This window comes from Carcharhinus amblyrhynchos, chromosome 7 (assembly GCF_965287045.1).
Source record: "Carcharhinus amblyrhynchos chromosome 7, sCarAmb.v2.hapA, whole genome shotgun sequence".
In the NCBI taxonomy this organism is placed as follows: Eukaryota; Metazoa; Chordata; class Chondrichthyes; order Carcharhiniformes; family Carcharhinidae; genus Carcharhinus; species Carcharhinus amblyrhynchos.
Window position 1 is genome coordinate 69,817,826 of NC_137330.1, and position 23,898 is coordinate 69,841,723.

The 23,898-nt window shown below is 42.8% G+C and overlaps 1 protein-coding gene and 1 non-coding gene across 2 annotated transcripts in view; one reads left to right on the forward strand and one right to left on the reverse strand.

The window, feature by feature from the left end:
- The window catches only part of slc35f1 (solute carrier family 35 member F1), a 334,841-nt gene that overhangs the window by 87,288 nt on the left and 223,655 nt on the right, over positions 1–23,898 (reverse strand). Inside the window, exons 4-5 of the mRNA XM_080193321.1 lie at positions 11,454–11,613; positions 1,024–1,180 (exon numbers count right to left, since the gene is read on the reverse strand). Coding sequence (XP_080049447.1) covers positions 1,024–1,180; positions 11,454–11,613 — 317 coding nt within the window. The remainder of the gene's footprint in view (positions 1–1,023; positions 1,181–11,453; positions 11,614–23,898) is intronic.
- LOC145345831 (U6 spliceosomal RNA) lies at positions 14,645–14,751 on the forward strand. Its single transcript, XR_013887201.1, has one exon. It is a non-coding gene; the product is annotated as a U6 spliceosomal RNA (small nuclear RNA).

Genomic DNA, 23,898 nt, shown 5'->3' on the forward strand with positions numbered 1-23,898 from the left:
ACTTTGGGGCTTTACAAAATAATGGCATTATCTCCTGCACCCCTTGAGTAGAATTTTATTAAGTTCAACCTTGTAAATTATTTAAATTACATTTAGATTAACTTTGTACTAATGGCCAAATTATAAATCAATCAAATGAGAGCACCAGTATTTCACTATTAATGTGAATTAATAATCCTGAGCTAAACTAGTAAATGGGTTTGATATCCTTATCTTCTGCATGTAGCTAAATAATATGCTTTTTACTGATATTGGCTGAGGTATAAATAATAACCTAGACATGGAATAGTAATATTTTAAGTCCACCTCAGAGAAGACATCATTTAATGTTATTTAATGACAGCACTTCAAGTGACTATGATATTTCACTTCAGTATTCACCTCAGTATTTCATTGAAACATCTATCCAGATAATGACAGTAACGAGAGTAGAGTTTGAATGTAATACCATTACTCAGTATCATGCCTATCATTTAACAAATATAAGGTATGCACTTTATCTGATAGTTGCAAAAAAACTACATACAGAGACTAATGTGTTATGTATGAAATTGCACGCCTAATATGGGAATAATTTTGGCACATGACTTGAGTGTTTGACTTGAGACACTAGGTGAAAAAGTTGAAAAAAGAACCATTACACTACAAAATCAAACAATAACTTGATGAATGCAAAAATAATACAAAACTTAAAATTTAACAGAGGCAAATTAAAAAAAAAAATCTTTCTGTTTCAGGCACCCGGGAATGATATCAGAAATGGTGCACTATTTGAGATGAAGTCAGAAAATTACCTGTGGTGTGTATAACAGTAAATTGTCTGAAATATTTTCCAAAGAATAGCTTCATTTATCTGGCATCTTATCTCATCTCTACACAACAGTATGCACTGTGAGGTTCTTTGAAATACAGTGATTGTGGTGGAGGAAAAAGCTCTGCAGTTACATTCCTCCAAAAATCAATCGAATCTGGCTATTAGTTCATTTGGTTGCCATGTATTGTAAAGCAGAGAAGAGAACTCACAACTGTATGCCACTGAAGAAAGAGCCAAACAGTCCAATCATTCCTAGAAACTCCACCCGACTCAAGTTCTTCACAATGAATTCCTCACAGACATTGGAAATTCCATATAATGTAGCTCCTGCCAACACTAGTAAGTCTCCAAGCAGCTTATTGTCACCTGGTCAAAAGGAAACAAAAATATTAATTATATTAGTTTTTAATGTACATTAGACAGATATCTTTAATATTCACTGTAATCACCTTTTCTTTCAGAGATAAAAAATTACATCGGTGATTATCAATGTTAACCCATTCACTAATCTTATATAATTAGTATAGAAAATTCCTTTATATTTTAAGAACGCTTTAAACTTAAAATAGGTCAGAAACGGTTAAACAGGTATTTAAGTCAAGTCAATACATATATTGGGTTTTGTAATAAATTATAACACAAACCGTTTATCCCTGGAACCTAGTGCTATGAAGGTGTGCTTTATGCCAAATAATTATCTTTAGTTCATCAGCTGGAAATATGAATTGAGCTTTTGAAAAACAGACTTTGTGAAAAACAGACTAAAGTAGCAGTAGGCAGCCATGAGGGTTACGAATGCGGCCCATGGGGCAATTTGTTGAACATTGCCCACACACAGGGTTGCCAGACTGCACTGGTTTCCATCCGTATGCATCTTTTCCTGGTATTACTTGAGTGATAGGCCTATAATGCAAGGGCATGTGAATTGAGGCATGTACTGATTGAATGCCGTGCAGCCACAGATCAATCAGCATGTGCCACAAATTCGAAGTATGCAAACACAGTTAATAAAATCACCCTATCCCAGGAAACACATTGGTTTTGACACAGGTGGATATTTGTGTTTCTTACTTTGAGTAAGGTAGTGTAAATGTTTATTTTGTTTATTTTCCATCTGAAGTTCATGGCATTTTTATTAATACATGAATGAATAAGTACTTTCTACAACTCGTTATGAAATATTCAAAGTGTATTAAATGTATTTAATCTTATTCATGAGTTCCTGGTTAGTGAATGTGCTTAATTTCAATCTTGCAGCCCACTGAGATGAAGGAGAGCCACTCATGTAGCTCACTCACAAATCTAGGTTGCCCATCACTGGACTAAAGTAACTAGGGCAGCGTGTTGGCAGACGGTTAGCACTACTGCTTCACACCACCAGGGACCCAGGTTCAATTTCAGCCTTAGGTCACTGTCTGTGCAGCAGTCAATGTTCTGCCAGTGTCTGCATGGGTTTCCTCTGGGTGCTGCGGTTTCCTCCCACAGTTCGAAAGACTAGCTGGTTCGGTGAATTGAATATGCTAAATTCTCCCTCAGTGTACCCGAACAGGCAGCAGAGTGGGTGACTAGGTGATTTTCACAGTAACTTTATTGCAGTGTTAATGTAAGCCTCTTGTGACTCTGACAAATAAACTTTAAAACTTTAAACTAAACTTGAATTCACAGCCATGATGGCTATCTAATTTGCATCACTGTATATCTCATTCAGATGAAGACGGCATTTCTGCAAAACCCCATCAAAGACCACAGGATAAATGTTCTGTCCTGCCTGTAGCAGGGATCGTTGTAAATGGGACAGAAAATTTGACAGACCATTGAAAGGTCCATTGACCTCAGGTAAAAATTTCCGGTCTCAGTGTGGGCGGGACTGGAAAATCATGCCCAATAACCTCAGAGGAATGTGAATGAACAACAAGCCATCAAACCTGCTTTAGTCAAACAAGGAGAGGCAAAGAGGATAACCAATTGACTCCTCCTCCTCACTTGGTTATAATATCCTGGGACAAATATAGACGCCCTGAAATAAAAATTGAAAATTCTGGAAATATTCAGCAGATCAAGCAGCAACAGAGTTAGTGAGCAGAATTTTTCTATTTTTCTTGTCTCAGGCAGGCAGCCCACCAGCTGGGTTTTCCTGCCGTTTTTTAAAAGACGAGAGAGAAAATAGAAGGGGTGGATCCCACGACATGCCTGCAGAGTCCACCCTGTCACAAACCTCGGCTTTTTAAAGAGAGCTCTAATCTGAAAAAAAAACAATGAAAGCAGAAACACCCATGGAACCCCGAGAAGATTCACTCTCCCCACTCTATCCACCGCACACAAACATAGGAACAAAGCCTATGGACAAGGGAGCTCTCCATCCCCCCACCATCCCCACACTCAGGGAACCATGATCTTCTCCCTCATATTTATTTGTGCATCCCCAGGGGTTTTGGCCGCCGGGTCCTTGTTTGTCAACACGTGTTATAAACTCTACCGAGGTAATGTCACGCTAGCATAGGGGAGAGGGGCTGGAATTCCCTATGTGGAGTACGATACAGTGGAGAGGCCTACTAAGTGTATGCCTTTCATACTAAGTGGAACCTTTCATAACAGAAGCACCATTATGTTATTGGCTGGGTCAGGTGGGGAGGGAACCATCTCAACAGGAAATCCTTTGCATAAAACCCATTTCTGGATTCCCATTTGATTCTCTGCCTTTGCCTGCCTTTTTGATCGCTGAAAACGGGAACAGAAAATCCCCCCAACATTTCAGATTAATGGCTGTTTATCAAAATAATTCTGAAAATAGGCCATTGACCTGAAATGTCCACACATGTGTCTTGATCTGCTGATATTTCCAGAATTTTCTTTTTCAATTTCTAAAATCATGGCATGGCATTTTCACCTCACATCTGGAATTCAGCTCATGTCACTGTTTGGGAGGAAGCCCATAATGAGGTCTGGAACTGAGTGAGTTCTGGTGAAATCCACACTAAGCATCAGTAGCTTATGGCTACACAATTAACACTTGGTAGCACTATTGGCAAATCCTTTATTACTGTTAATTATTGGAAGTAGGCTGACTGGGCAGTCATTATCCTACTGGCATAAAATTGGCTTGCATTTTTTAGGCAGGACTTAGCTAGATCATTTTCCACATTGAAACAGCCAGTGTGAGGATAGTGTCATTAACATAGTTTGGACATCAGGTCTGTATTGAAGGGATACTCTAGACCCAAAAGGCAGGAACATGGTCGTGGTTGTTGGAGATCAACCATTTCAGTTGCAGGACATCACTGCAGGTGTTCCTCAGGGTGGTGTCCATTTTCAGCTGCTTCATCAATGACCTTCCTTCCATCATAGGTCAGAAGTGAGGATGTTTGCTCATGAGTGCACAATGCTGAGCACCATTTGCGAATCCTTAGATACTAAAGTAGTCCATATCCAAATACAGCAAAACTTGGACAATATCCAGCTCAGGCTGACAAGTGGCAAGTAATGTTTGCACTACACAAGTGTCAGGCAATGACAATCTCCGACAAGAGAGAATCTAACCATCACCCCCTTGACATTCAATGGCATTACCATTTCCATTTTCACTGAGTCCCCCACTATCAACATCCTGGGGGTGTTACCATTGATCTGAAACTGAACTGAACTCGCCATAAAAATAATATGGCTACAAAAGCAGGTCAGAGGCTAGGAATCCTGTGGTGAGTATCTCACTTCCTGACTCCCCAAAGCCTGTCCACCATCTACAAGGCACAAGTCAGGAGTATGATGGAATACTCCATTTATCTGGATGGGTGCAGCTCCAACAACAGCTCCAATAGAGTGCAGCTCCAACAGAAGTTCAACACTATCTAGGATAAGGCAGCCTCTTGCATTGCCACCATTTCCATTAATCTTCACTCCCTCCACCTCTGGTGAACAGTGGCAGCTGTTCATTCAGTACATCTACACGATGCATTGCAAGAACTCACCAAGTCTCTTTAGGCAACATCTTCCAAATCCACCAGCAGTACTATGTAGAAGGGCAAGAACAGCAGGTGCATGGGAGCATTGCCACCTAGAAGTTTTCCTCCAAGTCACTCACCATCCTGACTTGGGAATAATTGTTCACTGGGTCAAAATCCTGGCATTCCCTCCCTAACAGCACTGTGTATCCACACATCAGGAACTGCAGCAGTTTAAGAAAGCAGCTTACCACCACCTTCTCAAGGGCACTGAGGGATGGGCAATAAGTTCTGACCTTGCCAGCAATGCCCGCATCCATTGCATTAATAAAAAAAATGAAACCTGTAGAGGATCAGCTATTACATTTATTCAATGTTTCAGAGGGAGCTAAGGGATATGTTTGGAAACGATTTTATTAGTGTGTATTTGGAACTTCAGAGAATGTTATTGCGTCTTCTATGGAATTTCTGTCAGTTGAGAACTACAGAGATTTCTGTGGATTTGATGGGAGCATGTGGAGGTACAATGGTGTAAAATGCATCATCAGAAAAGATGAGGTAAGGAGATTCAATAGTAATTTTCAAAGATGAATTGCATATATAGTTGAAAAAGATACATTTTCAGGGCTACGAGCAAATACTAGGGGAGTAAGATTAACTTGTTAGCTCTTTCAAAGAGCTGGCACTTGCAGGATGGAGTGAATGGACTCCTTCAATGCTATATGACTCAATGAACCTATGAATTCAATACATAGCCTTGGAATTCCACCGGACAAAACTCCAAAATATGTCTGCTCCTCCTATCAGCTGACATTTCCAGCACTTTTCATTCTACTTCTAATTTAAGAAAGTCACCAAGAATTTAGGGAGCTTTATCTAAGCTATGCAATGCCACGCTTTACCCAGGAGTTGCAGTCCCAGCACCCCCATCACCATTTGGCCAAGGTAAGCTGAAACTGTTCAGTGCACCAATAAAGATATGAAGACAATTTAATCTGATCCCAAGCCAGCATGAAAAAGAAACTGCACCCATGAACGTAGAGGAGAGACACAGACACTTAGGTCAAATATTCATGCTGTGCATAGGAACCCTAAAGCAGGGAATTCAGTATGAAATTCAGAAAAATGTGAGAGTCTGGAAAACATTCGAGAGCCACCAAATCAGATGATGCCCTTCATATGTATTACCAAGAATGATAATTAGCTTTGGTCAACATTGCACAAAGGCATGTAGGCAGGGCACACTGCAGATAGGTTTCCAGTGTCCATCCCCCCATTACACAATGATGGCATCTGTGACATGAGGATTTGAAGCAGGAAATAAGTGCCAGAAGTGCAAAGGAAGTGTACCATTCTGCAACAGTAACATCCCTAATCTTCATAAGCATAGAAAATAAAAGCACACCTGTATTTGATTTTACGGTGGTGAAGAGATTACATTTTAGATTATGAGGTCAATTATGAAATTGTATTCCTTGTGGAGTACTTCAGCCATCATGATCATATAAAGGAAATGAAGATGCATATTCTCCATGAACTTCAGCTATTATAATTAATGGACTGGAAATTGTGGAGAGCTGCATCCCCATATGCCAATCATCACTCGGTGTCCATCAGGAGCACAACTTCATAAGCATGATCCTGATAACAATGAGGGAGTAATGACAAGAAGACACCAATGCATTTGCCAATTAACCACACTTTATATTAACACAAAGCACAGCAGAGAATTTTTTAAAAAAGGTGCTAAAAACCTGATTATACTGAACACTTTTGAATTCATTATCACCCTGAGGTTCCACTCTGAACAAAGACTGGGTGTTTTTCAAATATCATTAAGCAAAGCAAACCACGTGATCAGCATCAGAATTTAAAATTAGATATGCGAGAAGGGCAGGATCTTTAGCGGTTTCAGTTGTATTTCGAAAACCGACTCTTCATACTGCATGCTTTACAGGGCTACGTGAACCAACCTACCACGTCATCTTAATTAGTACATAGTAGCTTCAATAAGATAGAAATGAAACTGAGTGTTTGCTCTCACCATGAAGTGCATATACTTATGCGCACTCAAAGCCTTTCTTATTATTATATGGTGACTTGAAACATGGAATGTTCATATTCTCTACAGTGCCACACAACAGACTTATTAGAAAAGTTATTGCTTTTATGGGAATAAAAAGGATAGTGGTCGAGTAATCAGAAGCAGAGATATATTTCAGGCTGGATGAAAGTTTGCAGTGAATTCCCCAGGAGTCAGTATTGGGACCCTTGCTTTTCCTGATAAATATTAACATTGAGCAGGGGACATTTTTGACGTTTGGGGATGGCACAAAAGTTGAAGCATTGCAAACTGTGAACAGTGCACATGGAGAACTTTACAAGGATACTGGAAAGTTGGTAGGGTGGGCAGTTAGGTGGCAGATGAATTCCAATGTGGGGAAATGTGAGGTGATTGAATTAGGTAGCAAGATCATGCGGAGGGATGCTATTCTCCAATCCCATTAGCTGCAGGCACAAATCCCATTGGGCCAGTGAATTTGACAAGAGGGCTAGAATGGCATTTGTGCCAAGTGTAAATCAGCTTTCGATGCTCCCAGTCCCTGCTATAGCTTGTGTGATCCAGATCTCGTCCAGAAAGGGCAAAAACCTAATCCAACTGCACCTGCATGCATTTTAAACTCATTGGCGATTGGACAAATGAAGAAGATAGTCATTGACTTCAGTAAATGCAGAGGAGTACATGCCCCAAGTCTACATCAATGAAGATGAAGTGGAAATGGTTGACAGCTTCAAGTTTCTAGATGTCCAGGTCACCAACAACTTGTCCTGATCCCTCCATGACGACGCTATAGTTAAGAAAGCCCACCAACACCTCTACTTTCTCAAAAGGCTAAGGAAATTCGGCATGAATTCCGCTATGACTCTCTCAATTTTTACAAATGCACCATAGAAAGCATCCTTTCCAGATGTATCACATCTTGGGATGGCTCCTGCTCTGACCAAGACTGCAAGAAATATAAAGGATTCTGAATGTAGCCTAGTCACACAAACCAGCCTCCCATCCACTGATTCTGTCTACACTTTTCACTGCCATGGAAAAGCAGCTAGCATAATTAAGGACACCTTGCATCCCGAACATACTCTCATCCACCTTCTTCTGTTGGAAAAAACATACGAAAGTCGGACAGCACATACTGACTGACTCAAGAATAGCTTCCTCCCTTCTGCCGTCAGACTTTTGAATGGACCTACCTTATATTAAGTTGATTTTTCTCTACACCCTAGCTATGACTGTAATACTACATTCTGCACGCTCTCCTTTGTTTCTCCTCCATATAGTTTATGAATGTTATGCTTTGCCTGTATAGCACACATGAAATAATACTGTTCACTGTATATCAATACATGTGACAATAATAAATCAAATCAAAGCATCTGCTGCCAAGGTGCATAGGGGTCTCTAAAGATACTGGAAAGTTGGTAGGGTGGGCAGTTAGGTGGTAGATGAAATCCAATGTGGGGAAATGTGAGGTGATTGAATTAGGTAGCAAGATCATGGGGTGGGATGCTATTCTCCAATCCCATTAGCTGCAGGCACAAATCCCATTGGGATTTGGCCGATCAGGCTTGGCTAGAGAGGTTGAGGTTGGGGATCTCCACTGGGATAGGGGTCACCTAGCTAGTCTGCTCTCTGCTTGCTGTAAATCCTTTAAACTATTTCTCTGGGAGTAAATTTCAAAGATCTGTCAGGTTGCACTGGTGATTCTGCTCTCTGTTTATTGTAAAAAAAGTGCTTTGTTTACATTTCATGCCCCATTAACATTTACAACCCCTGGAGTTGCCGTTGCTGAATCCCTCTAAGGAAGGATTATGATTGTTTATTTACACAGCAGTTCAGTCCATAAACTCCGAAGTGCTTCCTAGAAAGCTCAGCTGTTCCATCTAAGTGCAATTTTTTAAAAGGGTTTTTTTACTACCTTCTACATCTGAACAGCACTTTTACTGGAGGCTGGTTTCTACCATACAAGCAATTAACATCACTCAGACATTAAAGTGCAAGGTCTCCTCAATGACAACCTTCTAACAGCCACTGTTAAATTCTCTGAACAGACATGATGATGATAGGGCGGGTAAGTCCATTGTAGCCCCTGGGTGGTCAGGGATCTGGTTGGACAGTGCCCTGCCATTGCCCCCTCATACCCTGGCAATGCCAACCTGACAGTGTCAGATTGGCACTGCCAATTTGGAACTGTCAGGCTGCAAGGGGCACCAGGTTGGCCCTGCCAAGAGGTGGGGCTTGAAGGGGCAGGGCCTTTTGCAAACCCATAGTAAAATGTCGCTCATTTTGAGGGGGGAGATACCGGTGATTGCGGGATGATGTGGCCTGACGAGGGCGACTGGGGGGCTTGATGCTGGCGATTGCAGGGGTGGTTTGCCAGTGAGAAGTGGAAGGGTGCGGGGATGGACGGATTGTGGCGCAAATCACCCCATCTCCAAAGCAATCCCTAAGTGAGCGTGGATTGCAATCAGGATAGATCTGACCCACCCAACAGGAATCACACTAGGTTTCCTGCAGGAGACCACATTTAGATTTTTTTTGGGAGAATTATGCCCACTAAAATAAGAGATCTAAATCTTAGCGGCTGCAGGAGAAGAGGGATTTTGGTATTTATTTGCATTGATTATTGTAGGCAGCAGGATAGATGGAGCGAACATTTAATGAAGCATACAGTATTCTGAGCATTAGTAATGGAAGAATAGAGTACAAGGAGGTTATGCTGAACTTACACAAGACACTATTTTGGCCTCAGTTAGAGTATTGCATACAGTTATGAATTATAGATCCCCTAAGGAGATCATTCAACCCATTGAGTCTGCACCGATCACAATCCCACACAGGTCCTAACCCTATAATCCCATGCATTTACTCTAGCTAGTCCCCCTGACACTAAGGAGCAATTTAGCGTGGCTAATCCATCCAACCTGCACAGCTTTAGACTGTGGGAAGAAACAGGAGCACCCAAAAGAAACCCACCCAGACACAAGGAGAACATGCATACTCCACACAGTTCTGGGTGCCCTATTGGAAGGATGTGAATGCATTGGAACGAGCGCAGAAGTTTACAAGAATGGTTCCAGGGATGAGAAACTTCAGTTATGAGGATAGATTGGAGGGATTGGGACTGTTCTCCTTGGAGAGAAGGCTAAGAGGTAATTTGATAGAGATGTTCAAAATCATGAAGGGGCTGGACAGAGAAGTTAGGGAGAAACTGTTCCTGCTCATAAAAGGATCAAGAACAAGAGGGCCCAAATTTAAAGCGATTTGCCAAAAAAAGAGCAAATGTGTTGTGAGTAAATTTCTTTTTACACAGTTAGTGGTTTGGGTCTAAAACGCATTGTTTGGCAGTGTGATGGAGGCATGTTCAATTGACACATTCAAGAAGGTATGATGCGATTATTTGAATAAAAGAGTAAGGGAGAAGGTAGGAGAACGGCACTAAGTGATAATGCTCATTTTAGAGAGCCAGTGCAGACACAATGGACCGAATGGCCTCCTTCTGTGCCGTGACAATTCTGTGATGTGATGAACAGCAATCAGATGTGATCCAATGTGTACTCTGTTTTATTTGATATGAGATTCAGAGTATAGTTCACAACATCAGACATTGAGTAAAGCCAAATATTTAACTGATATGTTGGTGATTTTTGTGAATAGTAAAATACTAAGCCAGTGTAGATGCAGTGCAATGTGTCAATTCTATGTCAGCTTTGTTTTATGAACAGTAACATTGAGATGGAGGCCATGTGATGCAGTGATAGTATACCTACATCTGGGCCAGAAGTTCTGTGTTCAAATCCCACTCCAGACTTGATAGCCATGGAATGTGCATTCACAACCTGGTCAGACAAGTTGATTATCAGCCTGTAATGTCCACTAAGCCTGATGGCAGACAAAACAGAAGAATTTCCTAGTCAGCCATACTGCCACAGGCAATGGCAAACCACTGCAGCAATTTGCCAAGCATAACCATGGGCCAATCCAACGGAAGTCTATGGTCACCAACACCTTGTTAAGGAAGAATGTACTGAGATTGCACTGGCATTTGAAGTGTAGATTTTTTAAATATTCTAGCTAGGTTTGGTCCATTTATTACTGTCTATTTTTCCTCTGTGTAACTATCAAATTCTTATACACCCATGTTTTCACAGCAAAACCAGGTCAGAATCTCACCCAAAACGATATCTTGTCTAAGGTGACGAGGTCAACTTTTAGGGCAATGCTTCCATCCATTCGCAGCCATCTAGGGCTATGGCAGTCAGGCATAACATATTGCAAATGTTGGTACAGTTTCAATATAATAATAAATTGTTGGGTAGTTTATATTTACTTAAACAGGAAAGTTTTACAGGACTATGTAGAAAGTGCAGGTGAGTGGACAGATGTAATTAGCTGAAGTCAAGTAAATTCAGTAAAGTAACAAATTCCATTCGTACCAGTAAAATAAATGTGGACCAGACCGTAGCAATTTTTATTTATTGATGCATTATTAGCCAGAGTGCCTTAATCGCCCAAATTTGAAAGCTCATGAAAGCACTAAGAATGTTAACAATCTTCATTTGACTTTTCTGATGGTTTGGATACATATCACAAATTGGTTCATTATATTTTCTGATGGTGGAAGTAATGGGTAACTCACCAGTTCCTTGATGTCTCCCAACAAGAACATCAGCCCCCACCATACATCCCATCCCCAGCAGACACACCCCGACTCCAATGAAGTGAAGAGCCTTGTATCTCACCAGCAGGAAGAACCAGGACAGCAACAGTACCACTGGGATTACAAAACAATCTAACAGCTGCAACACAAAGAAGAAAGGGTAAAATAACCATTACTGCCAAATTTCAAGTGACAACAAATAAACAAAACATTTTAACTTGCAGTGTGCAACATCAGAATACCTTCCAGAAGCAAATTTCACTTGACTGAGACACAGTGGCCTCAACGTTCTGGTCCTGGGTGACTCAAGCATTTTCTGTATAAACTTCTGTTCAATCCAACTTACTCAGTCATCTGTTGCTGTCAATTTTAGGCTTACTGGAAGCTAGCTCATCAGAGTTTCATGGTTTAGTTGGCAATAATCATACACAACAAATCAATTGGGCCTAATCATTAATATAATGTTTCTTTTCTGCATTTACATTCTTGTATCACAATGTGAAATCGCACTACAAACCAATAACTCAAACATACACAATGCTCAGCATCAAGTCCCAGGTCCACTCTCTGTGTTTGCAGCAACTTTAGAAACTATAATAGATATTTTAATGCAGGGCCTTTATAGAACCACAAGCAATGTTTGCTGTTACAGTCCAAAATATTGTTTCTCTTTAAAAATCAGTTAAGTTAAATCTATGTTAAAATGATAATGGACTCTTTGCCTTCTATACTGACAGCACTGAGGCACTAACCATGCACCTCAGCAGGACAGAGAAGATGCCATGATTTACAGCAGGAAGGCAGGTTTCAGCAAGCCAACTGGATGTCCCAATGCAATTTGCCAGATAAGGCAGGCCAGCTCTTAGAAACAGCTATCTAAACAGTCGCACTAGCTGCGCTGTCACCAGAGGCCTGGATATTTTTATTATAGAAGCTCCATCAGCTTGCTCAGATAGGTATAAAAGATCCCATGAAACTATTTTGAAGAAGAGCAAGGATTTATTCTTAATCATCTGGCCAATGTGTATTCTTCAATCAATGTCACTAACAGATTCTCTAGACCTTGGCCAGGGTTCGCCAATCTCATTTGCCCCGCCACGCTGCCCAGCAAGAATGGAGAATTTGACGCTCAGCCAAAACTCTATTCACTGCAGCGGGACTGGAGAATCCCAACGCAAGGGAGATCAGAGAATTCTGACTATTATTGCATTGCTGTCTTGCTGTGTGCAAGTTGGCTGCCTCATTTCCACATCATAACACTTCATTGGTTGAAAAATGCTTTGGGATATTCTGAGATGTTGTGAAAGACAATATATAAATATAAGTCTTTATTTCTTTCAAGGGTTTATCCAATTCCCTTTTGAATGTTTCCAATAAATATGCTTCCATGTGGTACAAAATAAATTCTACTCATTTCCAGCCCTGGTTCTTTTGCCATTTTAGACTGTCCCAGTTACAAAGTTACAATGCATGGTGATGCGAGAGAGGCAGTGGGGGAAGGGGAAGGATGTTGGGGGTTGGGAACAGTGACAAATCCAGAGCTTTGGAGGCACAGATTATTTTCTGGAGACAAGACGAGCACCCATTACTCAGGTCTGACAAAGGGTCATAAAGGGGAATCAATGGCCTAGTGAAATTATCGCTAGATTATTAATCCAGAAACTCAGCTAATGTTCTGGTTAGAAACCTAACCCTGGGGATAGGTTTCGAATCTCGCCATGGCAGATGGTGGAATTTGAATTCAATAAAAAACACCTGGGATTAAAAATGATGACTATGAAACCATTGTCGATTGTCGGAAAAACTCATTTGGTTCACTACCGTCCCTTAGGGAAGGAGATTTGCTGTCCTTACCTCGTCTGGCCTACGTGTAACTCCAGAGCTATAGCAATGTGGTTGACTCCAATTGTCCTCCAAGGGCAACTAGAGACGGGCAATAAATACTGGCCCAGCCAGTGATGCCCTATGTCCCACAAACAAATTTTAAAAAAAGAAACATTGGCTCTATTCTCTCAGCACAGATGCTGTCAGACCTGCTGAGTTTTTCCAGCATTTCCTGTTTTTGTTTCAAATTCCAGCATCCACAATATTTTATCTTTGCCTTATTCACCAATCAATTTCAACCTAAAGCAAAATTCTAAGTGGTTAGCACTGCTGCCTCACAGAGCCAGGGTCCCAGGTTCAGTTCCAGCCTTGGGTGACTGTGGAGTTTGTATATTCTCCTCATGTCTGCATGGGTTTCTTCCGGGTGCTCCGGTTTCCTCCCATATGCCAAAGATGTGCGGGTTAGGTTGATTGGCCACACTAAATTGTCCCTTAGTATCGGGGGCATTAGGAGGGTAAATACGTGAGGTTAAGGGGATAGGGCCTGGATGGGATTGTTGTTGGTGCAGGATTGATGGGCTGTACGGGCTCCTTCTGCACTGTAGGGATTCTACGAGCTTCAACTTTGTGTAAAGATATACCACTTGAAAAAGGGATGATCTTTCGCTGCCTAGCAATTGGCCCTACTCAAATGTCACCAGCTGTATTGACAGGGTTAATGGGCCAGTAAGATTATCAATCCCATTTTGAGGTCATTATCGTCCATTAACATCAGACAAAACAAATTCAAATCAACTCCAATCACTTGAGCTGGCATTCTGAAATAACTGAGTCAACTGGTTGAGTTTCAAAAAATAATTACATTTGGGATTCGTGTGGATTGAGTGACAGTTGAGATAATTGATTTTTACAGTAATTCTCCTGAAACCCTTTGCAGATTTCAAATGTTTTCTACGCTGGCTTTTAAGGATGTTGAAAGCTATAAAAAATCTTTGAATAAATACAATTTGTATACGCTGAATTCTGTAGTATTGATTTTGTGCAGGAGTCGAACGAGAACTTCAATCAAACTGAGCAAATCAAATATTACTCTGCTTAAAACTATTGAGAACTTTCCGAGGACCAAAATCCAGCAATGTTATAAATAATTCAGCCCAATAGGATTTCAGAGAGACCACCTCCCTGACCTGCAATTCACCGATGAGCCATATTTCAATTTGTTTAGAATTTAGTTTTAGGTTTAGCTAGAGACAACATTGGGTTAATTTTGACTTTGAATACAAATAAAAGGAGTGTATGAATTCAGCCACGCTCGAAAAATCTTTCCCCATTTTCATTTCCCCCATGTGTTGGCTTTAGCAGCATGTGTACTCAAATTGGAACAATACAGAGAAGGTCAGCATGGCCCCCAGGCCATGCTGACACGTAAATTTGTGAAGCATTTCGTATTTAGGAGGGTCTTGTGCCGTAAGGGCAGCACCTCTACCATTGGACTAGAAGCTCCAGCCTCGAGTCCAACACCATGGCGGTTCAATGGGCTGATAATCACCTCGGAAATCCTTCCCCATATTTCTCCAGGGCAGAAACAATGTGGTGTGAATATATGAAAAGAAATGTCTACCTCATGGCCATGTGGCCTCATAGACAAGGTGTCTAATTTGGGTTTCATTAAGGTTCCAGTCATGTCACGGTAGACAGACCCTGCTCGGGCAAAATTTCACATTGCCTCGATGTCCCAAATCCTCCCTTAGAAGCTGATGCCCCACAACACAAGCCACCTTGCGGAAATGCCCTCTGTGCCCTTTAGCATGTAGAGGACGGGTGTCCTGTATGTCTGTTGTTGCATGCCTTTCACTTCCTTGCTCTCACCCATCGCCTGGAGACCCTTTTTTCTGCCTGGCAGCAGAGATCCCCAGTGGAGGTCTCTCCTTTGGGGACCTGGGATGGAGGGTGTTACAGACAGCACTTCCACAAAACCATTGGGTGTGTCGGCTCATGGTCGCCCATGATGCCTGCATTTTTTGTGGCCTTGAGGAGTCCATGGAGCACATATATGTAAGTTGCACCCCATGCTACAGTTTTATTTGCACTTCAGTCTCACGCTCGTGATCTACACACACCCGGTGTGGAAGGGGGAGGGGTAAAGGAGGAGCATGTCCTTCTAAATCTGCTCTTCAGTCTGCCCAGAACTGCCATCAGCAAGTCCAGGCAGTGGGCAACCAAGAGGTTTATCTGACCCGACTCTCTGCCCCTCTACCATGACTATATTCGCAACCAGGTGTCCCGGAGAAGGAGCACGCAGTGTCTGCCAGCACCATCAAGGCCTTCTGTGCTTATCTGGCATTGCAGAGACTGAAGCGTTTTAGTGACCCTGTTCATCACACATTGACCAACCTCACCTCTCCAGCCTGGGAAGCTACTGCCCAAGAGGTTAATATGAGTGGTAACTGCACCAATAGCACCATGCGGTGCTAGAAGCAGTTAAAGGATCACATTCTTTGTTTCAAGTAAGTCCTTTCTCAGCCCCCTCCATATCAAACTTTTATCATGGCCTCATGTACTCACACTGGGAGTCTCCTCACAGATCTCACATATCCATTCATGGAGGACACACAACTCTCTCACAGGCACTTTCACATCACCACCATCCCATCTTTCATGTTGCTCACACTCCATCCTCTGGTGCTTCTGGGGATAGTTCATCTCTCTGCGCAGTCAGGTTGTGAAGGGTACAGCAAACTCTGATCGTGCAGGAAATCCTCTCTAGTGCATATTGTAGAGAGCGAACCATGCACTCTCGGCATCTAAATTGCATCTTCGGAGGTCCTATAGTCTGCTCTATGAGGAAGTGTGTGGCACTGTGAGCTGCTTCATGCATCATACACCCTTGCCCCTCACCCTTCTTTCAGCCCTTACACAGCCCCCTTCCTTGTCCTCGTCAGCTCCCCTCTCACTCTGCATCCACCCCTGGTCAAACTTCAGCCCATTAGAGTGGAGGGTCTATGAATCCTGCGTGACAGTGCTACCAATAAGACCAACGTGGCATGGAGCTGAATGGCACAACACAATGACATGAATGTTGCATTCACCTTGAAATCTCAAGCAAACTGTGGTCTGTCTTGTGCATATCATCTTTTTTCAAACAGGTTTGACGCCAACATAATTTCACACCAGCATGGCGCAAGATTGGAAAGCCTGAGGAGATTTTGGTGAGTAACTGTTATAAAGTGCATTCATGAGATGCAACCAAATGCAAATGGTGTTCACACCACCAGCCAGCAGGAGGGCCAGCTCACCATTAACCCACCACTGGGAGAACTTTATGTTGGTGTGTTTCCAACTTTTCTGCTCCTGCTGGATTTTCCATTCCCATTCCCCATAAAACCTGTTGTGGGCAGGAGGGCAAATTTACACCCCATATTAAACAGCTTAATGAATTTCAAACAAATTAAAACATGATTAATTGCAGGGCACAACTTCACTACAATGATGAAAATGTAAAACTGAGATTTCTTACGAATTTAGAGCACTGTGTCCTAAATGTGAAACTAAGGTCTCATCTGATTAACTTAGCCCAATTAGTCCTGATCAAACCTTTTTCTAAGATTTGTAACAATGAACAGCAAATGCTCAACGCAAAGGGATCCTGAGATGAGCTTCCAGCTACATATTTCGAGCATAGGCCTTGGGCTGAAGGACTAGGTACAAAGATAGTGAGGGGCAAGGTCCTGAGAGATTTGGAAGCAAGGATGCAGATTTAAAAATTGAGGTTTTGCTTAACCCAGGAGCGAATGTTGGTCAATGAGCACAGGGACGATGAACAGCATTTAATGCAAGTTATGGCATGGGCATTTTGGATGGTCTCAAGTTTACAAAGAATCAAATATAGGAGGCTAGTCAGCAGTGTGTCAGAATAGTCCAGTCGAAGGTTGCAGTCTCAGGTTTCTTCATTGTGTTTGTGAAAGGAGGTGCACCACTTTCTGCCCTGTTCACACAGGTTCCACACCCCTGCAGAGGGCGCCATACTATTTTGGATTTACAGTAACTGAAACCTCCAGTATAAAAGTCTGTGGACAAGAGTAAATGCAATGAATCCGGCTGTCCGCTCATCACAAAATCCGGTTCACGTGAGAATAAACTAATCGCACTGCTGAGATAATCTTTGAAATGCTGAATTCCTCCTGAGAGCCCGTAGCAACTTTGGATTCCAGGGAGAGAATTTAACGCCTTCCTCTGAGATGCTATTGGATTGTGGGGGGCATTTAACTGGGCGGGATGGTGGCAGGTGGGAACTATGCCCATTTTCCATCTCAGCCCTGGTTAAGACCAGGACGGGAAGGCAAATGAACTGCCTGCCAGGCCAATGCCAATCAAAACCTTCAAACGTGCAATTAATGCCCACTTAAGGATCTCACCGTACCATAGTTGGTATTTAATTAGCGCAGGCAGGGCAGTCACGATGCAGGCAGCCTGTCCTGTTTGCTTACCAGTTGCAGGGGTGAAAGGGGACCCCTTGTTCAAATGCCCACAAGGGGCCTGATTGAGGTACCCGACCTGGGTAAGAAGTCAGGTGCTCCTTTCCCTTTCTTCCAACCACCCATGTGTCTGCACCCCGGTGACAAAACCTCGCCCTCAGGCACTTGTGGCCTGAGTCCCTCACTGGTCCTGGGCCTCTGGTGGGAATATTGCCATCAGCAGCCAGCCCTCCACCTCTGATTGGTTGGCTGGCAGCTCCCAGGACGCAGGATTTCCGGCACTGGATCCTTGATTCCAGGGAAGGCCAACTGTTGGTCAATTTTGAGCCTGGGAGGAAATTACTAGAGCGCTCTTTTCCAAAGCAGGCAACACAGGGCTCTGGGCAGCTTTCCAGCTGCAGTCGGCACCCCCAATGCCTGGATTAAATTCCACCTCCTTAGGGTGCATTTAAGGTCAACACTGACCAGAATATCTGATTGGCTTAAACAAAGGGAGGGGTGACTTGGCGTGACCAGGCAGCGGCCCAATATCTGCCCCACCCACCCCATTAACAGCACCACGGCAGGTGGATTTCAGAGCCTGGTTATTTACCTTTCATATCAAACATGGGAAATAAATGTGTCTTCTGACTCTTGTGACTTTCTGATCTGATAATAAAGGAGTTGGCATTGACTCAGTCTGAAATGCCTATTCCTTTTATTTCCCTTTTAGTTTTGCTGTGTACTTAATGGTTCGTTGGCAGGTTTCCTCGCACTTGGGTCAATTTATACCTTCTTAAGATTTGTATTTTTGTCAGTAATCTGTTTATCCGTATCTAGGTGTTGATATTGGTTGCTTAGCTACACAAAAAGCTGAACATTTTCTTTCGTTTCCAGGTTTTTCCATTTTCATCTAAGGTGTTGACTGGGGATTTTCATGGAGTTGTTCCCACTCCACTGCCACACTTCCAACCTGGAAATATGGCAGAATCCCAATGGGTAGAGTCGTGGAATAAGTCGGCTACGGTATCATTGAATGGCAGAATAGGTTCGAGGGGCTGAATGGCCTACTCATCCTACTAGAGTTATGAAGAGTTTCTGCTCCACTTCCAAAATTAGGGTGGGAGCAGCTCCAGGGAAATTGAGAGCTTCCTTTTCTTTCTTCTCAATGCCAATATTTTCCAGCCTTGCTGAGTGGCGTTTGCATCTCATGAATGAGTTAAAAAAAAGGGTTACTTAAGCCCACTGCTTAATCAGTAGATTGTCCAAGGCATAGAAATTAAATAACTGAATTGCTTCCAACAAATATCCTGGACTGATGGCACTCAATCCTCTTTAGAGTTTCAACAATGACTTGTAAAAAAAGGTAAGAGGTTTACTGCATTTGCTCAATTTCATTGTCACATGCACGATCATCCTCACATGCTGGGGTATATACTGGCGTTGATATTTGCAAGATTGCATAGAATTATAGAATCCCTACAGTTCAGAAGGAGGCTGTTCAGCCCACCAACCACAATCACACCCAGACCCTATTCCCATAACCCCACACATTTACTCTGCTACACTTCAGATTAGAACCAGTTTTGTTTTGCCATGCATGTGGTGCCACATGACCGTGAAGCATCCTGCTCGCAAGACAATTCCTTTGAATCATCAACATATTTTTTAACATTGGTATTTTAGTGAACTCAGAGAAGGGAACTGCCACACACAACACAGCAAACTACAGGTCAATGCTGTTTTTACAAAGTACCATTTTACTGGAAATGCCAGTTTTACAGAATGAAAGTGATGGGTTGCGCAAAATAAATCCATCTTTTTGTTTGACCGTTCTCTGATTCTCCCACCTGCCACAATAATGTAGGAATCTATTATTGTGATTATGCAAGCAAATGCAGTAGGCAACATGTGTATTAATGAAGTAAAAACACAAGCTGGTGTGTTTTATTTTCCAACGTTGTTAATATCTTTGTGTATTTTACTCTAATTCTAAGGGCGAACTACACAATGCCGGTTTTAAAGAATGATCCATTTCGTAAAAATGGGATTTACCTGTATATGTTCCTTGAGATAGGGGATCTATGAGGAAAATACCTTCAAGAAAATGTTCAGCTTAAGGTTCTTGATCCACTAGTGTTCAGAAACACAGAGGAAAAGAAATTCAATAAAATGAAATCATGTGCTGAGCCACTTAGGGAAGCGGGTTTCCCTCTGAAGTTACATGGACAGGGCTGGGAAATGTAAGAGCGTCCATTGATCATTAATGTCACAGACTGGCTGGACGAACGAGTGCCTGTGTCGAACAAGTGCTCTCTGTGGCTAGGTCCAATGCAGGCCTTTTAAAAATTAAGGCTCACCACAGGGAGTTTACTTGATGAATAGCTGATTAAGTTTGCACTCCTGTCAGATTCCGAGGGCTTTAATCTGCTGCAGCGTCAGAAAGTTTCAGGCATTCCCCACTCTCCTATCCCCTCTTCCCCTTCCCCTCCCAGCATGCAGCCCCCATCCCAATAAAGGCAAAAATCCCACTGGGAATTTTACGAAATAAGTTTTAAATTCTGGCGAAAACGGTTTGGGTGAAAAGCTATATGGACAGTCATTTTGTGTGTTTTATAAGAACATAAGAAATAGGAGTAGGAGTAGGCCAACTAGCCCTTCGAGCCTGCCCCGCCATTCAATAAGATCATGGCTGATCTGTCGTGGCTCAGTTCCACATTCCCGCCCTCTCCCCATAACCCTTAATCCCCTCTCTTATCAAAAACCCATCAACCCACGTCTTAAAAATATTTAGCGAGGCAGCCTCCACCACTTCAACGGGCCAGGCTCCTGAAAGCAACCTGTTTTTTATTCCACAACAGGTGAGAAAGACACCCACAAGAAAGAAGGTGTACAGTGGGGCAGAAGAGGTCTTGCAAAAGAGAATTTAGAGCATCTTTTTAATAGACTTTCTTGTGAGTCAGGATGATCAGGCCTTGTTCTTCCACACCATGTGAGGCAGCCTTGGGCCCACCTTGCTCCCTACCCTCCCAAAATCGTGACTGCCCCCACTTTACATTCAGCTGACTACCAGAATAAGTCCCTTGGCTGCACCGTTTTCCCTCCCACTTACCAAGTAGATGGGCCAAATGGCCTCTTCCTGTGCTGTAGGGTTTCTATGAGATGGCAGGCAGCATTTGAAAAAAATTATTGAAATTAGGCTTGAACGTTAAACTAAGCTAGGCTTTGGAGTCTCAATCTTATCAAGTGCACCTCCTGCTTCAAGGTTCAAATAGCTCATTATTACAATGTGGCTGATTTGCTGACAAGTGTTTTCATTTTAAAGTAAGTGTGATTTACTTGTGATAGTGGCCAGAATTTTCTGACTTCGCTCACGGCTGGGATTCTCCAGTCCCGCTGCAGTGAATGGAAATTTGGATAAGTGCAAAATTCTCCACTCTCACTGGCAGCAGTGGCAGAGCATACAACATCGAAGGATTCCAGCCTACCTCTCTTAAATGAAAGGCCCAAAAAATTTTAGTTGTCATTCTTCAGAATTTGTATTTTAATAGTCTATAAGTGTGCTATGCTGTTTCACAAGTATGATGTGGAGATGCCAGCGTTGGACTGGGGTAAACACAGTAAGAAGTCTCGCAACAACAGGTTAAAATCCAACAGGTTTATTTGGTAGCAAAAGCTACTCGCTTTTGGAGCACTGCTCCTTTGTCAGGTAAGTGGGAGTTCTGTTCACAAACAGGGCATATAAAGACACAAACTCAATTTACAAAATAATGGTTGGAATGCGAGTTTTTATAGGTAGTCAAGTCTTAAAGGTACAGACAATGTGAGTGGAGAGAACATTAAGTGCAGGTTAAAGAGATGTATATTGCAGAGAGTGATAGCCAAGTTCTGCACACGAGGACAGCCTCAACCGGGATCTTGGGTTCATGTCACACTATCTGTAACCCCCACGACTTGCCTGGGCTTGCAAAATCTCACTAACTGTCCTGTCTGGAGACAATACACATCTCTTTAACCTGTGCTTAGGATACAACCCAAAGATGGCTGAGAATATACAGTCAGCCACTGACTGGGATTATTGCAGGGTGATTTTTTTTAAGTAACAGTGGAGCTCCTCCCTGTTTCTGGATAAGTTACGTCCAAATGAATCCAGAGAATGAATATCATCTCCGGTGAAGACCAAGGGGCATAATGACCAACACATCTGGTCAGTTCCTGTGAGCAATGCCTAGATGGAATTGTAGATCTGTCATCCAGCTGGAATATACAAATAATAGGTTTAAAGCCAGCAAAGAAAGCTGTGCCCATGTTTGTCAATGTCTGCTGTGTAAGAATAAGCAGGGAAGTTGTTCATGCTGAAGCTGTATTTCACAGTAACAGGAGCAGCCATCAGTATCCCTGCAAAATAGCCATTTTTGCAGGTATGCATTTAATTAGTGCTCGAAATGTCAGTCAGTGAGGTTAAGTGCTACACTTGTGAGATGTGGGGGATCCATGATGCTTCCAGCATCTCATTGACTACACCTGCAGGAAGTGTACTCAATTGCAGCTCCTTACAGACCGCATGAATAGGCTGGAGCAGCAGTTGGACGCGCCTAGGAGCATGAAGGTGGCAGAAAGTGCCATAGGTAGAAGCTTTAGAGACATGATCACACCAAATGTGCAGGCAAATAGATGGGTGACTGCTAGAAAGAACAGGCAGTCAGTGCTGGAATTCCCTGTGGTCAACCCCTCTCTAACAAATATACTGCTCTGGATACTGTTGGAGGAGATGGCCTCTCAGAGGAAAGCAGCAGCAGTCAGAGCAGTGGCACCATGGCAGGCTCTGTTGTTAAGCAGTGGGGGACAAAGAGGACTAGAGCAATAGCTGTAGGGGACTCTATATCAGGGGTGCAGGTAGATGCTTCTGTGGACTTGAAAGCAACTCCAAGATGGTATGTTGCCTCCCTGGTGCCAAGGTCCAAGATGTCTCTCAACTGGCAGAAAGCATTCTGAAGGGAGAGGGTGAACAGCCAGAGGTTGTGGTACATTTGATATTAATGACAATGGTAGGAAGAGTGATGAGGTCCTGCAGCAACTGTTTAGGGAGTTAGGTAGAAAGTTAAAAATCAGGACCTCTAGGGTTGTAATCTCAGGATTGCTCTCTGTGCCATGTGCTAGCGAAGCAAGGAATAGGAAAATAGTACAGTTCAACACGTGGCTAAACAGCTGGTGTAGGAGGGTTTCAGATATCTGGACCATTGGGATCTCTTCCGGGGCAGGTGGGATCTGTACAAGAAAGACGGGTTGCATCTAAACTGGAAGGGCATAAATATTCTGGCCAGGAGGTCTGCGAGTGTCACACAGGAGGATTTAAACTAGTTTGGTGGGGGAGACTGCAGGGGGTGGGGCAGATGGGGGTGGGTGGTATGTGGGAACCAAAGCAAAGGTGAATTGGCTGAAGGGGAACTAGAGAGTAGGGCCAGTAAGACTCAGAAAGAGCAGACAGGGTGTGGTTACTAATCAAAGAGGGTCTGGTGGACTGAAGTGCAGTTGTTTCAATGCGGGAAGTATAACAGATAAGACAGATGAACCTACAGCTTGGATTAGTACTTGAAACTATGATGTTGTCGCTATTCGAGAGACTTGGTTAAGGGAAGGGCAGGATACAGATGTTTCAAGCAGGATAGAGGGGGATATAAAAGTGGGAGTTGCACAGCTGGTTAAGTTGAATATCACAGCTGTACTGCGGGAGGAAACCTTGGAGGACTCATACTGAGAGACAATATGGTAGAGCTCAGGAATAGAAGGTTGTAGTCACAATGTTGGGGGTTTACTACAGGCTGCCCAACTGCCCATGGGAGATAGAGAAACAGATGTGTAGGCAGATTTTGGCAAGGTGTAAAAGTAACCCATTATTGTGGGAGATTTTACCTACCCCTATATTGACTGGGACTCACTTAATGCTAGGGGCATGAATTTGGCAGAGTTTGTAAGCAGCATCCAGGAGGGCTTCGTGAAACAGTATGTAGATAGTCCAACTAGGGAAGGGGCCGTACTGGACCTGGTTCTCGGGAATGAACCTGGCCAGACGGTCGACATTTCAGTAAGGGAGCAGTTCGGGAACAGGGACCACAATTCAGTAAGGTTTAGGCACTGATGCATAA